The sequence below is a fragment of the Oncorhynchus kisutch genome, linkage group LG26 (assembly GCF_002021735.2).
Source record: "Oncorhynchus kisutch isolate 150728-3 linkage group LG26, Okis_V2, whole genome shotgun sequence".
Taxonomy (NCBI): Eukaryota; Metazoa; Chordata; class Actinopteri; order Salmoniformes; family Salmonidae; genus Oncorhynchus; species Oncorhynchus kisutch.
Window position 1 is genome coordinate 32,012,714 of NC_034199.2, and position 14,036 is coordinate 32,026,749.

The window sequence follows — 14,036 nt, forward strand, 5'->3', positions numbered from 1 at the left end:
ACGGCAGGCAGGCTCAGGGTCAGGTCAGGCAGAGGTCGGTAATCCAGAGTAGAGGCAAAGGTACAGGACGGCAGGCAGGCTCAGGGTCAGGTCAGGCAGAGGTCGGTAATCCAGAGTAGAGGCAAAGGTACAGGACGGCAGGCTCAGGGTCAGGTCAGGCAGAGGTCGGTAATCCAGAGTAGAGACGATATGCCTAAAGGGGGTGTCTATAGCCAGCCAGGCAAGGTAGTGTTAAATAGAAGCAGTCAGCCAGTGAGAGTGTGGGCTTTTCTCTCTTAAAAGACCAGTGTGAAGTGTGCTTGGCTTTTGTCTGTAATAATATAATAATAATAATAAATGCCATTTAGCAGACGCCTTTTTCTAAAGCGACTCACAGTCACGTAGAGGGGACACCAATGGAAAAACTTATTCACAGACCTAGAGAAGCAAGATAAAAATCTATCCAGCTATGACAACTCACAGGGTATTTTCCCTTCTATTGGAAGAAAGATAGGCCTACCAATATGATATTCCATGGATGGACTGGTGCCTATGTGGGGTTGTCTGTGTTAGTGATGCACCGATATGACATTTTTGGCCTATACCGATATCCAATATTTTCCTTGACAACAAAGCCGATACCGATATTAAACATTTTAGCGGCCTTTTAAGCATTCTAGTACAGTTAAATAGTTAACACACACATGGACGCAGCGGGTCTAAGGCACTACATCTCAGTGCAAGAGGCGTCACTACAGTCCATGGTTCAAATCCAGGCTGTATCACATCCGGCCGTGATTGGGAGTCCCATAGGGTGGCGCACAATTGGCCCAGCGTTGTCATTGCTAAGAATAATGAAAATGACTGCAGTTTCTACTGGTCATTGTTTTCAGGCTGGTTGTATTGGTGCTAGCTAGGTACCAAGCTAACGCTAGCTACCCCAGAAGTTGCGGTCAAAGAAATGATGCTTTATTACCAACGCGGTATTGAAAACACATCGTTCATGGCCGTGTTTACTTGTTTGCAGACATTTTTGTACAGCTTTGGCAGTGCTACTGTATCTTTTTTGACACGCAAAGACCCAAACGGCGTTCCATAGTATGTATGTCATGAAGCTAATAGCAGTGACTCTATTACTGTGTAACTCCGGTAGGGCAACATCTGAAAAATAGTGAACTTGGTAGTGTGTACCCGGTGCTCGACCAGTCGGCGAAAGCCAACATCACCCACGACAGAGAACGGTTGATTGTCAAGGGCAATGAATTCCAGTATCTTGGCTTTAATGGATTTTGCCTTTTGAGTTGTCTCGCTGAAATTTTATTACCCTTTCAAATGACTGCTCGACTTGTTGACTGCTCGATCCACACAGCAGACATTGTGGGCTAGGTTAGGAATGCTGTGTTGCACGTGTAGCGCAAAATATTACGTGGCGTCATTACTGGATGGAAATTACAAGTGTAATGGCTGTGCTATAAATGTAGATCCTTCAAACACCCCCAAACAGGGAAACGCATCCCAGTCAAAGGTGTTATCATGTGCTCCACTAAGGCAGTTATTTATCTTATAACTTGTCCTTGTGGTAAAATTATGTGGGTAAAACAAAGCGCAAATTAAAAGTACATATCTCAGAGCATCGTAGCGCCATTAAGTGCAAAAACTCGACTTACCCAGTTGCGGCCCACTTTTTGGAAGCAAACCACTCGATTTCGTCTCTGCGTTATATTGGCATCGAGCATGTCACCCTCCCTAGGAGAGGGGGTGACCTTGATCATTTATTGTTAAAATGAGAGGCTGCCTGGATCTTTAATTTAAAGACCCTTGTTCCCTTCGGTCTCAACGTAGACTTTGATCTGATGCCATTCTTGTGATTATTGTGAATTTGCCATTGTAATTGTTTGTAGACTTATCTAGTCTAAATTGAATCTATGCTAACCATTTGCTTTTTGTATATTGTTCGTTGTATGTCATTTTAATATTTGTGAATTAACCAATGATATTAGGCCATACTTGGCCATGATTACAGACACCTGTGTGTGTGTCTTTTGACACTATATAAACGAGTCACCCTGCAGTGTTTGTGATTATACCCAGATGAAGACAGCTTGCCTGTCGAAGCGTTGGACATTACATTTTTGCATCTGAGCTCTTAGAGTGTGCAGCTTTCCTTTATTTTCAAGTTTTCCACTCCGCTAGCCAGCAACTCGCCTAAATAGGTGTGCGTTTCTTTTTCCTCTAGAAAAATGGTGTCATCATTACGTCATGCACGTCAGCTTTGACATCGGTTTTGCACATCAGCGTTAAACTAGACATCGGTCGACACCGATGTTGGCATTTTTAGCTAATGCCTCCCTCATACACAGACTAGGAATGCACAATATATCGGTGAACATATCGGAATCGGCCCGACATTAGCTAAAACTGCCAACATCGGTATCGGCCGATTCCTATATGTTCACCGATATATCATGCATTCCTAGTCTGTGTATGAGGGAGGCAGGAGAGGATAAAGAGGGGCCGAGTGGGACTGGGAGAGAGGCAGGCAGGGAGAGGGGAGGGTTGTGTAGAAAGACCAGAGTGGAGCGGAGCCACCAAACTAGGGGTGTGTCAAATGGCTTCCAGCACAGCACAGTGTGATAATCCTAGTTGTATTTTTAACACACTGGCCAGCCGTGTTCTGCCCTGTCACCCTGCTCTGTGTCTCCTGCTTGTTGAGCTTCAGTCAGTACGTTGATGCTAGTGGCTCTGATCTGTTGTGCTGTGGCTGTGGGACTGGAGGGAAGGAGGATATAACACCGCTGCTGAAACAAACACCTTCCGACTGGATGTTTTTTGTGCCTGTTGGATGAGGGGACAGAGGGGTCTCTCTACTGCAGTTTTTTGCTTGGTCACTCTATCTTCAAAGGAAATATTGAAGGACTGTTGAGTTTGGAAGCACCCAGAGACTGAAATGAGAAAACAGGACAGAGACTAGGATTTGCAGGATCCAGAGAGAAGAGAGTGGACAGTAGGGGCTGTAGGGGCTGTAAAGCTCATCTTATACTTTATCAAGTTAAGTTTGGACGGGGGAGACAATGTCCAACGAAAGTGACACTGGAGGTCAACCTGCTGCGACAACAACAATCAGCACTATCGCCGTGCAGGCTGGCGATTCTCAGATTATTGTTACTGTGTTCAAGGTACCAAACTCCTAAAATGTTCTTCAGTTGTATCTTTGGCTTGCTTTCGCTGTCTTTAGTTGTCTTTTTAAGCATATTTCAGTCCTTGAAAAGCCTTATATAAAACCCATGTATTATTTTTCAGTTTGTTGATATCTCAGGTGAACAGAATAGAAGTGCTTAGATATATGCCACTCAGAACTCTTCTTTGGCCAGAAATGGCCATTCACTCCACAGTGATGGAGATGGAGAAGATCAATCTTTCCAATCATCTTTAACAGAAATGTTGTCTAATATTACTATAGTGTTATGTCTATATAACAACAAGGACTGGTAATGAATCAGTGCCTGTCAAAATAGATTATGGATCTGTCTGAATCTGATAGACACTGACCTCACAGTGATCATCCATTGATCTCTGTCTTTCCAAAGTGCTGCTGCTATTAAAGGATCTTTCCCAAATGGCACCCTATTCCCTTCATAGTGCACGACTTATGACTACGGGTCCGGTCAAAAGTAGTGCGCTAGCCTACAGTGTATAGGGAATATAGCCATTTGAGACACAACCAGAGAAAGGCATTTAAAGTTGTCCATGATGTCACAAGCTTGCATAGTCCACATTGTTAAAGCTAGTGTCCTGGGATGTCAATAGCTCTCTCTGTTTGTCCATTATGCTTATAGGACTAGCTCCCAGCCAAACCAGCAGGCTTATCTCAATGCCTCACATACTAACGCCGTACATCTCAACATGTAGGCAGGGCTTTCCCACAGTGGTGATAATAAGACAACTGACATTAGGTAGGTATTTTTTTTCTAAGTTTACTGTTCTAAGTTATTATTTTCCCACATGGCAGTCAAATACATGGGAAAGTTCAAATGTACAAGATATTAGATATGATAAAACACAGAAAGGAGATTGTTTTCAATATTATTTAATATTCCTACTAGAGAAGGAAAAGCCTATGTTTTGTTTTAAGAGAGATATGTTTGTTGTCCTCTGTTGTATCCTCTGGCGCCAATTTTGCTGACCAATTTTGGTCGTGAAGGGGAAAGGGGTGATGGTAACGGTGTTCCCCTGAGTCCCCTTTAAAGTGACTGCCACGGCTGCAATCTAAGGCATGCAATGATTAAAGGGCAAAGCATGCAGAGTAGGAAATAGGCCTAATCTCCACCTCCAGCACCTTCACAGTTACAGTGCCCATGCACAGTCTGTGGCTGTAACCACATAACTAACCACCGTTGTCTCAGTGAAAGTTTCCTTACATCTGAAACAACAGGCTACTGTAATGAGTGTGACACTATGTATAAATCTTGTAATATAGTTTAACAGTTGTTGGTGATCCTCACACTGCCTAGTATGAACACTTTGTAGCTGTTACAACCACTGTTGTCATTGACAAATCAATTACTGTACCGTCTTTCCAAATATACAGTATACAGGCATTATGTAGTAATACTGTCATATAGGCTACAGCAACAGCTGTTGGTGCTTTTTACGCTCAGGGTGACACTTCCACGAAAAGCTTGGCTTTAAGTTAATGTGTGTCACCCAGAGCGGTACCAGTCATTACATTAAAGGAATACCTAAGTTTAATGGATTGACATTGTCCTGGGATGTGTCCCAAATGGCACCCTATTCTCGATATACTGCACTACTTTTGAACAGGGTCCATAGAGCTCTGGTGAAAAGTAGTGCACTATATAGGGAATAGGGTGCCATTTGGGACGCATTCCCTAATTGCGTTCCCAGGACAGCACAATATATTGGAAAAGGAGCCCCACATTGCAGACGATATTTCCATACTCTGTTGACACACTGTGAAATTCACAGGAGGACCATGTGGGTGTCCACAGGTATAATATTACACCAACCTGCTCTGCTCGCAGTCGGATCATAAACAACATGTTACCTGGCCTTGGCAGGGAAACACAAACAGACCTCGGCTTCCTGCTGGTCTAACTTTGAGTCTCTTTGATACTTAGTAACAAAGATTGTTCCAATGGATACAGACAGGCCGTTTACTCCTGAAGTATAGTAATAATTATAAACAGGTTGGTTCAAGCCCTGAATGCTGATTGGCTGATAGCCGTGGTATATCAGTCCGTATACCACGGGTATGACAAAACATGTATTTTTACTGCTCTAATTACGTTGGTAACCAGTAGCAATAAGGGGTTTGTATCTAAGCACTCCTCATGCATAAGAACAGCTCTTAGCTGTGGTATATTGGCCATATACCACAAACCCCCAACGTGCCGTATTGCTTAAATATGTACTGACAGCAAAAGGGAGAAAACAAACACTGTGTTTTGTAGTGTGAGGCACTGGTGCAGCTGCAGTTGACTGAAGCCAATCCCAACCTGTTGGAGATCGGCAGCAACCAGGATGAAACCAAGAAACTTCTGCATGAACACGAGCAGCTCCTGATCAAACTCAAGGTAATCCTCTCATTGGAAATAGATGTCACCACTAGGGGGGTCCTGGGTGGTGCAGTGGTCAAAAGCACTGCACCGCAGTGTAGAGGTGCCACTACAGCCTGGGGTTCGATCCCACTGACCAGGATTCCCGTAGGATGGTGCACAATTGGTCCGGGGTAGGGGGGGTTTCTTGGCTCATTGTGCTCTTGTGACAGGGCTGGGCGCCTGCAAGCTGACTGGTCGTCAGTCAAACGGTGTTTCCTCCGGGTTAAGCAAGCAGTGTTCTAAGAAGTAGGCGGCCATGTTTTGGAGGAGACAAGATTCGACCTTCACCTCTCCTGAGCCCATTGAGGACTTGCAGAGATTAGCCAAGGGACCTAATTCAGGGAGAAAATGGGGGTAAAAAAATGTGCTTGTGGCCATACCATCCTCAACAGGCCTGTTCAGGGTTGGGCCTGATTGGTACCGGGACAGGAGACCACCTGGGAATACCAGGTGCCGTAAAGAAAAGATGTACATTCTCTGACTCATTCTCGTTGTAGTATTTCTTCTTCATTCCTATAACTAATATGTCAGCTCAGGTGATGTATAACTACACTATTCTATTATTGATATGTCACAATTTTGACATTATGTCAACATATAACTACACTATTCTATTATTGATATGTCACAATTTGACACATATTCTAATGAGACCATGGTGGGCCATGAGGATGAGCTACCCAATGATAATATTAGTTATATAATGTCACTTATTATTTAAGCGAAAAACTCAACAGAAGGGGGCGGCAGAGTGAGGCGGGTAGAAAGGACGCGACAGGCAGAACAGTGACTATGCTTGTAGGATAGTACATATATCCAATCATATTTGCTAATAGCGATGTTGTGGCTAGAGTGAAATGCTTTCTGTGGCACACATCAGAGTCAAATACTTTCTGTAGAACAAACTTCATGTCAGGATAAGCAACCGAAATGAATCATTATTGTATGTGTGTTATATTAAACATCGAGGAGGGAGTAAAATGTAGGAAATAAACATTTCAGAACAACTAGTTGTCGAAAAAGACATTGGAGAGATGACACATTTTGGCAAAGAAATGTATTTATAGTCTAATACACTTGAAGCAAATTGCCAAACTGAAAACTGCAGACATTACTAGTGCCTCCCCTGCCATCAAACCAACATAAATAATTTAATTAAATACAGCCTAACGTGATCAGAAAACTCAATTAGCAAGCAAGTCGCAGCAGTGAAGAATTGAGTTTGTGCGCGTTCACGTGAGGGGGAGGGATTCTGGAAGGTGGGAGATTTTCGGCAACACTGGCCTTGTTTGACTATATCTCGTTGAAACACCGTCAATGCTTTTCTTTTCTCCGAGTTGGAACATGAAACTACTTCAGTCACTTTCATTGCCTTGGTGGAAGGTGGAATGTTCATAACAGCCTTTTGATTGATATTATTTCCACTCAAAGCCTTTTCCCCCAGCCTTGTTATAGACAATGGCTATTTAGATCCAGGCCATTCATTACTGTTGCCACCTAATGTCAGGAGATAGTTATGTCTGAGTGCTGAACATGTTACTCCTTATTTGATACAAGTATGGTATTATTGGCATAAGCATGTGAACAATTTATATTATTAATGTAAACGTTCCGGTAGCATAGCGGTTAAGAGCGTTGGGCCAGCAACCGGAATGTCGCTGGTTTGAGCAAGGCACTTACCCCTAAGCTCCTGTAGGTTGCTCTGGATAAGAGCGTCTGCTAAATGAGTAAAATGTCATTTTCCATTAAGACATCAGAGTAACTACAGATTGAAACCCCTGAACAACCCCTCTAATTAAAGAGAGGTTCTATCACAAAACCAATCCAAAAAAGATTTGCATCCAAATGCACCGTGTCCTTGGTTTATCCACGGCTTTTAATTCAGCTTACTAGCAGAAATCACATAGCAAGGCTTTGAACATTTCAAATGTGTATCTTGCAATAGTGCAATTGAACAAAATGTCAATGAATCGCTCCATTAACAATGTTGATTTACATGCAAGTATATGGTAATTGTATGTTTTTTAAACAACGTGTCCTCATCAGAGAATGTCAATATTGTACTCAAAGACTGTGTAATATACAGTGACCTCCAAAAGTATTGGGACAGTGACACATTTTATTTGAATGTTTTGGCTCTGTACTCCAGCGCTTTGGATTTGAATTGATACAGTAACTATGAGGTGACCGTGCAGACAGACTTTTATTGTAAATGTAATATAGAATATGTTTCTAAACGCTTCTACATTAATGTGGATGCTACTATTATTATGGCTAGTCCTGAATGAATCATGAATAATGATGAGTGATAAAGTTACAGATGCACAAATATCATACCCCGAAGACATGCTAACCTCTCACCATTATAATAACAGGGGATATTTGTTTTGTGGGTATGATATATATGCCTCAGTAAATGTATCATTCATCATTATTCACGATTCATTCAGAATTATCCGTAATCATGGTAGGATCCACATGAATGTAGAACTGTTTAGAAGCATATTGTATTCAATAAAAGTGACTCCAAACTGACACAATTCATGAATTTCCATTCATTTCTATTGGGCACAAAATAATCTGAAACACAATCAAAATAAACAGAAAACGCATCCAACAAATTTGTAGAGTCACAAGCTTGATATAGTCATTGCATGCTATGAATATTGGACCAAATCCTTAACTTTTTACTGATTTAGTACAGAAGTGAATTTGTTTCAAAACGTTTGGTCCCCTAAAATGGGGACATGACACAGAAAGTTCTAAATGGTTCACCCGATATGGATGAAAATAGCCTTCAATGAAAGCTGACAGTCTGCACATAATCATTGTGTCATAAAACCCAAAGTGATGGGGTACAGAACCAAAACAACCAAAAAATGTGTCACTGTCCCAATACTTTTGGAGCTCACTAATATGTACATATTGGTGCCAGCCTATTGTAAGGCAGTGTGCTAATAAGAATGTAGCCGGCAAAAAAAACCGGTCCATTTACAATGTTGATTTACATGCAAGTATATGGTAATGCAACAATTTTTAATAAGGCAGTGCTCTAAACAGAATGCCTCCTCTGTGTCAGAAGCATGAGTGTAAATCCAAAAAAGGAGGTCTGTATAATGCAGAGAAGATACTTGAATGAACCAGGTACAGTATAATTTAGAGACTTCTCTCTTTCCAGAAACATGAGGCAGGCGTGTGGGCCTTGCTGGAGGAGGCAGACAGGACGGCAGAGGAGAAGGAAGATGAAAGGGAGGTGTATGAGGCCATGGCTGTCTCGCTGAGCGACGCCTGGAGAACCATGATCTCACTGCTAGAGAAGCGCCGGTCACTGCTACACCTGACCTCAGAGTTCTTCGACAGGGCTCTTGAGGTAGGTAGGCTAACAGAAAGGAGATGTTCTAGCTACATAGACCATACATAGACCCTGAGCTCACTGCTAGAGAAGTGCTGGTCACTGCTACAACTGGCCTCAAGAGTTCTTTGACGGGGCACTTGATGTATTGGCCAGGCTAATAAACAGACCGTTATAGCTACACTATAGCTACATAGAACTCACATGGAGCATACATAGACCAGACAGACCCTAACAGATCACAGCTGTTTTTCAGTTCATGTACGTGTAGGCTATACCACAAGGGTTTTCATTGTACTAAGCCTGTTAGAAAGTGGAATTTCAACCAGTTCTGTTGTTCTGAAATGGAAAGTTTTTCATTATTTTGTTTGTTGGAGGAAATATGAAATGGCATGATAGCTATCAACACAGAATCCAGTGTTGTTATTTTGTTATTACTTTGTTGTTACAGTGCGTCTGTTTCCTCTTCTGAAGTTTGCTTCAAAAGACAAAAGAAAACAGCTCATTGTTTTATCAGCTTTGTTAGCATTTGTGTCTACGTACTGGAAAATAAAGATATATGTTTTTTTCCACTAGATAACATTGTAACTGAGAAGGGTCCGTTTGTACTGCAATTAGATATGAGGGTAATTTACTGCCAATGTGTCACAATGGTGCAGTTTCCATGCCATTAATCCACAGACAGTGCCTCAGAACAAGAGCGTTGCGTTTTGTGATATTGTAGGCCTATGTGCTGTAATTTAACCAGACTCTTAACGGCTGACCACCCAGGGTGCTGCCACACAAAGCAGACACATTAGAGTTGGTGTGATGATTATGAAACATGATGAGCGGATGTGTGAAAGATAAAGGAAGCAGATGGTTCCCCCTGGATAACCTCACTGTGGATGTGACTGAGAATGAAACAAATAGCAGAACTGTTTGTACTGTCTGTCCTTTTACATGTTTCATCACTGACCAAACAGTGTTCCTTTTTCAATGTTTTACTTCTTTATTAAATCTATTGTGAATGTACGAAGCCTTTGGAGATCACCATGAATAAATGTGCAAACCCAGAGCACATTCTAGGATCAATTACACTGTTGTCTAACTATACAGATAGATTAATGCTGTCTTCCTCTACCTCCTTCACTGTTGTCTAACTATACAGATAGATTAATGCTGTCTTCCTCTACCTCCTTCACTGTTATCTAACTATACAGATAGATTAATGCTGTCTTCCTCCAACTCCTTCACTGTTGTCTAACTATACAGATAGATTAATGCTGTCTTCCTCTACCTCCTTCACTGTTGTCTAACTATACAGATAGATTAATGCTGTCTTCCTCCACCTCCTTCACTGTTGTCTAACTATACAGATAGATTAATGCTGTCTTCCTCTACCTCCTTCACTGTTGTCTAACTATACAGATAGATTAATGCTGTCTTTCTTCAACTCCTTCACTGTTGTCTAACTATACAGATAGATTAATGCTGTCTTCCTCTACCTCCTTTACTGTTGTCTAACTATACATATAGATTAATGCTGTCTTCCTCCAACTCCTTCACTGTTGTCTAACTATACAGATAGATTAATGCTGTCTTCCTCTACCTCCTTTACTGTTGTCTAACTATACAGATAGATTAATGCTGTCTTCCTCCACCTCCTTCACTGTTGTCTAACTATACAGATAGATTAATGCTGTCTTCCTCTACCTCCTTCACTGTTGTCTAACTAAACAGATAGATTAATGCTGTCTTCCTCCATCTCCTTCACTGTTGTCTAACTATATCCAATAGATTAATGCTGTCTTCCTCCTTCTCCTTCACTGTTATCTAACTATACAGATAGATTAATGCTGTCTTCCTCCAACTCCTTCACTGTTGTCTAACTATACAGATAGATTAATGCTGTCTTCCTCCACCTCCTTCACTGTTGTCTAACTATACATATAGATTAATGCTGCCTTCCCCCACCTCCTTCACTGTTGTCTAACTATACAGATAGATTAATGATGTCTTCCTCCACCTCCTTCACTGTTGTCTAACTATATCCAATAGATTAATGCTGTCTTCCTCCTTCTCCTTCAATGTTATCTAACTATACAGATAGATTAATGCTGTCTTCCTCCATCTCCTTCACTGTTGTCTAACTATACAGATAGATTAATGCTGTCTTCCTCTACCTTCTTCACTGTTGTCTAACTATACAGATAGATTAATGCTGTCTTCCTACAACTACTTCACTGTTGTCTAACTATACATATAGATTAATGCTGCCTTCCCCCACCTCCTTCACTGTTGTCTAACTATACAGATAGATTAATGATGTCTTCCTCCACCTCCTTCACTGTTGTCTAACTATACAGATAGATTAATGCTGTCTTCCTCCAACTCCTTCACTGTTGTCTAACTATACAGATAGATTAATGCTGTCTTCCTCTACCTCCTTTACTGTTGTCTAACTATACAGATAGATTAATTCTGTCTTCCTCTACCTCCTTCACTGTTGTCTAACTATACATATAGATGAATGCTGTCTTCCTCCAACTCCTTCACTGTTGTCTAACTATACAGATAGATTAATGCTGTCTTCCTCTACCTCCTTCACTGTTGTCTAACTATACAGATAGATTAATGCTGTCTTCCTCCAACTCCTTCACTGTTGTCTAACTATACAGATAGATTAATGCTGTCTTCCTCTACCTCCTTCACTGTTGTCTAACTATACAGATAGATTAATGCTGTCTTCCTCCAACTCCTTCACTGTTGTCTAACTATACAGATAGATTAATGCTGTCTTCCTCCACCTCCTTCACTGTTGTCTAACTATACAGATAGATTAATGCTGTCTTCCTCCACCTCCTTCACTGTTGTCTAACTATATCCAATAGATTAATGCTGTCTTCCTCCTTCTCCTTCACTGTTGTCTAACTATACAGATAGATTAATGCTGTCTTCCTCTACCTCCTTCACTGTTGTCTAACTATAGAGATAGATTAATGCTGTCTTCCTCCACCTCCTTCAGTTTGCTATCAGAATAGACGAGGCAGAAGAGTTCCAGAGCAGAGAGCAGGAGCTGGCAGATGCGGAGTGTCTGAAAGAACTGCTCATGAAACACAGCGTTATGAAGAGAGGTGGGTATTATGTTGATACACCTATAGTACAGCCTCCCTTGGAGAAATTCTGCATTTATTCCCTTTGGCAAATCCCCTTAGAGTAATGACTTCTGGGTCACTGTTCCAGATGTCTGGTAGATAATACACAACCTCAGTCTGATCCTGACAGTCATTCAGTTCACCTCTGCTCTCCCTTGAGTGAATCATTCTCCTCTTAAAGTTCCTGAAATTGGATGATTTTATCCTTCCTTTCAGTCTCCAAGGCACTGAGATGTAATGAAGAGATATGATATCTGTCAGATGTGAGAATGAGTGGGCTTCATGTTATATCTACAGCACAATAAACTAAAAGCTAGCTGGTTGAGGCTGCTGAAGGAGAAAGGGACCATGACATCATATGACATCGTAACGGTAATATAAACAACAAGTACTCTCATTCTCATGATAATATTTGATGAGAGATTACACTGCAGTGTGAGATACAGTACCTTACTTACTATACAAATTGGATGGCTGTATTTACACGACCCAAAGCTGGATTCATTAATTCATTATTTGTGTTTTGGCACGTATCTTTTGCAAATGAAAAAAGAGATTCTGCACACTACAATCTATGATCCCATGTGGTATGTTGGTGATAACGTTTTGACTACTTAGGTTTTCATCTGGTCCATATTGTTTTGATTTCCAGCACCTGCTCAAAGACGTTGTATGTGCACATGTAATCATCTTTTCTTATTCTGGCCCATATCTGTCCCTCGGGTCTACTGGAGAAGTCAATGCTGGTTCTAAACAAGAGAGTCTTTTTAATGAGAAACTTGTCAATGGTATCACATAATTCAGATTTTTACTGCTATTGGCACTGGCTATGTAATGCCTCCAAGTAATAGTAAATAAACCTCTCCCTCTTTCTCTATTGCTTTCTTGCTCTCTCTCTCCTCTATCGTTGACACCTCCCCATCCCTCTCTCTTTCCCCAGGCCTCCTGGAGAAGTCAATGTTGGTTCTGAACAAGAGTCGTGATCTTCTAGACTTCCTGAGAGAGTTCCAGACTGAGGATGGTCTTCAGAGGAGTAAGGCGTTGAGAGGGGCTGACAGCAGCTATGGCCGGGTGGAAAGTCTGATGGAGATACTGCAGGACAGGAGGAGACAGGTGGATCAACACATGAAGCAGCAGCTCATTGACCTGGAAGTGATCCTTAACATCTACCAATGGGATCGCCAGGAACAGGAAGTGAGTCACAAACTGTCAGGAAATGTCTATCTAAGATCAATCCGTGTCAGAAATCTCCTTTTGACATAAAACTTTCACCTATCTCAGGGATGGGCAACTTTGATGGGAGTGGGGCCAAAAAGAAATCTGAACACATCATGAGTTGCCTGCACCCATGTAGAGTAGAAACAAATGGCCTACCTAGAAAGATATAATACCTTTTGGCTTGTTGAGCCATATGGGGTCATGTGTTAAGATGATGGAAGTACAGATGCCTCTGGGTTTAATATTCTACTGCTTAGTGTAAGGCAGAGCAGTCATGCAGCATAAAACTCTTCCTTTGAAATCATTTACATAAGTACCCAAGTATAAATGCAGTAATGTCCTGACTGCAGTTATAATGTCTGGTATTTTATTCAGGTAACCCACTGGTTCAAAAACAAAGCTGACTTGTACTTTGAAAAAGATCATTTGGGCTCAGCTCTCACAGAAAATGAAGAGCTCCTTCAGGAATACAAAGAGTTTGAAGAGAAAGCCAAGGTATGATACTTTAAATATGAATACACTTTGGGACATATTTGCCAAGTGATTGACTGATATTTTCAACAGTTAACAACAAAGCTATAACAAGCTTTTATTAGGGCATGTCCAATTTTACTGTTAATGTGTGAGTATTATAATACTAGGGCCATGAGCATGAAATCTAGGTGACTTTAGTATAGAAAACATTTGATCTACAGCCAATCTAATATTCCCTGTGTGTGTGTGCGTGTGTGT

The 14,036-nt window shown here is 41.4% G+C and overlaps 1 protein-coding gene across 2 annotated transcripts in view; it reads left to right on the plus strand.

The window, feature by feature from the left end:
- Positions 1-2,618: 2,618 nt before the first annotated feature.
- Positions 2,619-14,036, plus strand: part of LOC109870919 (coiled-coil domain-containing protein 141) — a 44,997-nt gene continuing 33,579 nt past the window's right edge. The window contains exons 1-6 of one of the 2 annotated variants that reach the window (XM_031805855.1): positions 2,619-3,155; positions 5,451-5,573; positions 8,776-8,967; positions 11,957-12,065; positions 13,027-13,280; positions 13,680-13,799. In XM_031805855.1, the coding sequence (XP_031661715.1) occupies positions 3,051-3,155; positions 5,451-5,573; positions 8,776-8,967; positions 11,957-12,065; positions 13,027-13,280; positions 13,680-13,799 (903 nt within the window). In that variant the 5' untranslated portion in view covers positions 2,619-3,050. The remainder of the gene's footprint in view (positions 3,156-5,450; positions 5,574-8,775; positions 8,968-11,956; positions 12,066-13,026; positions 13,281-13,679; positions 13,800-14,036) is intronic. The other variant, XM_020461623.2, reaches the window with a different exon arrangement.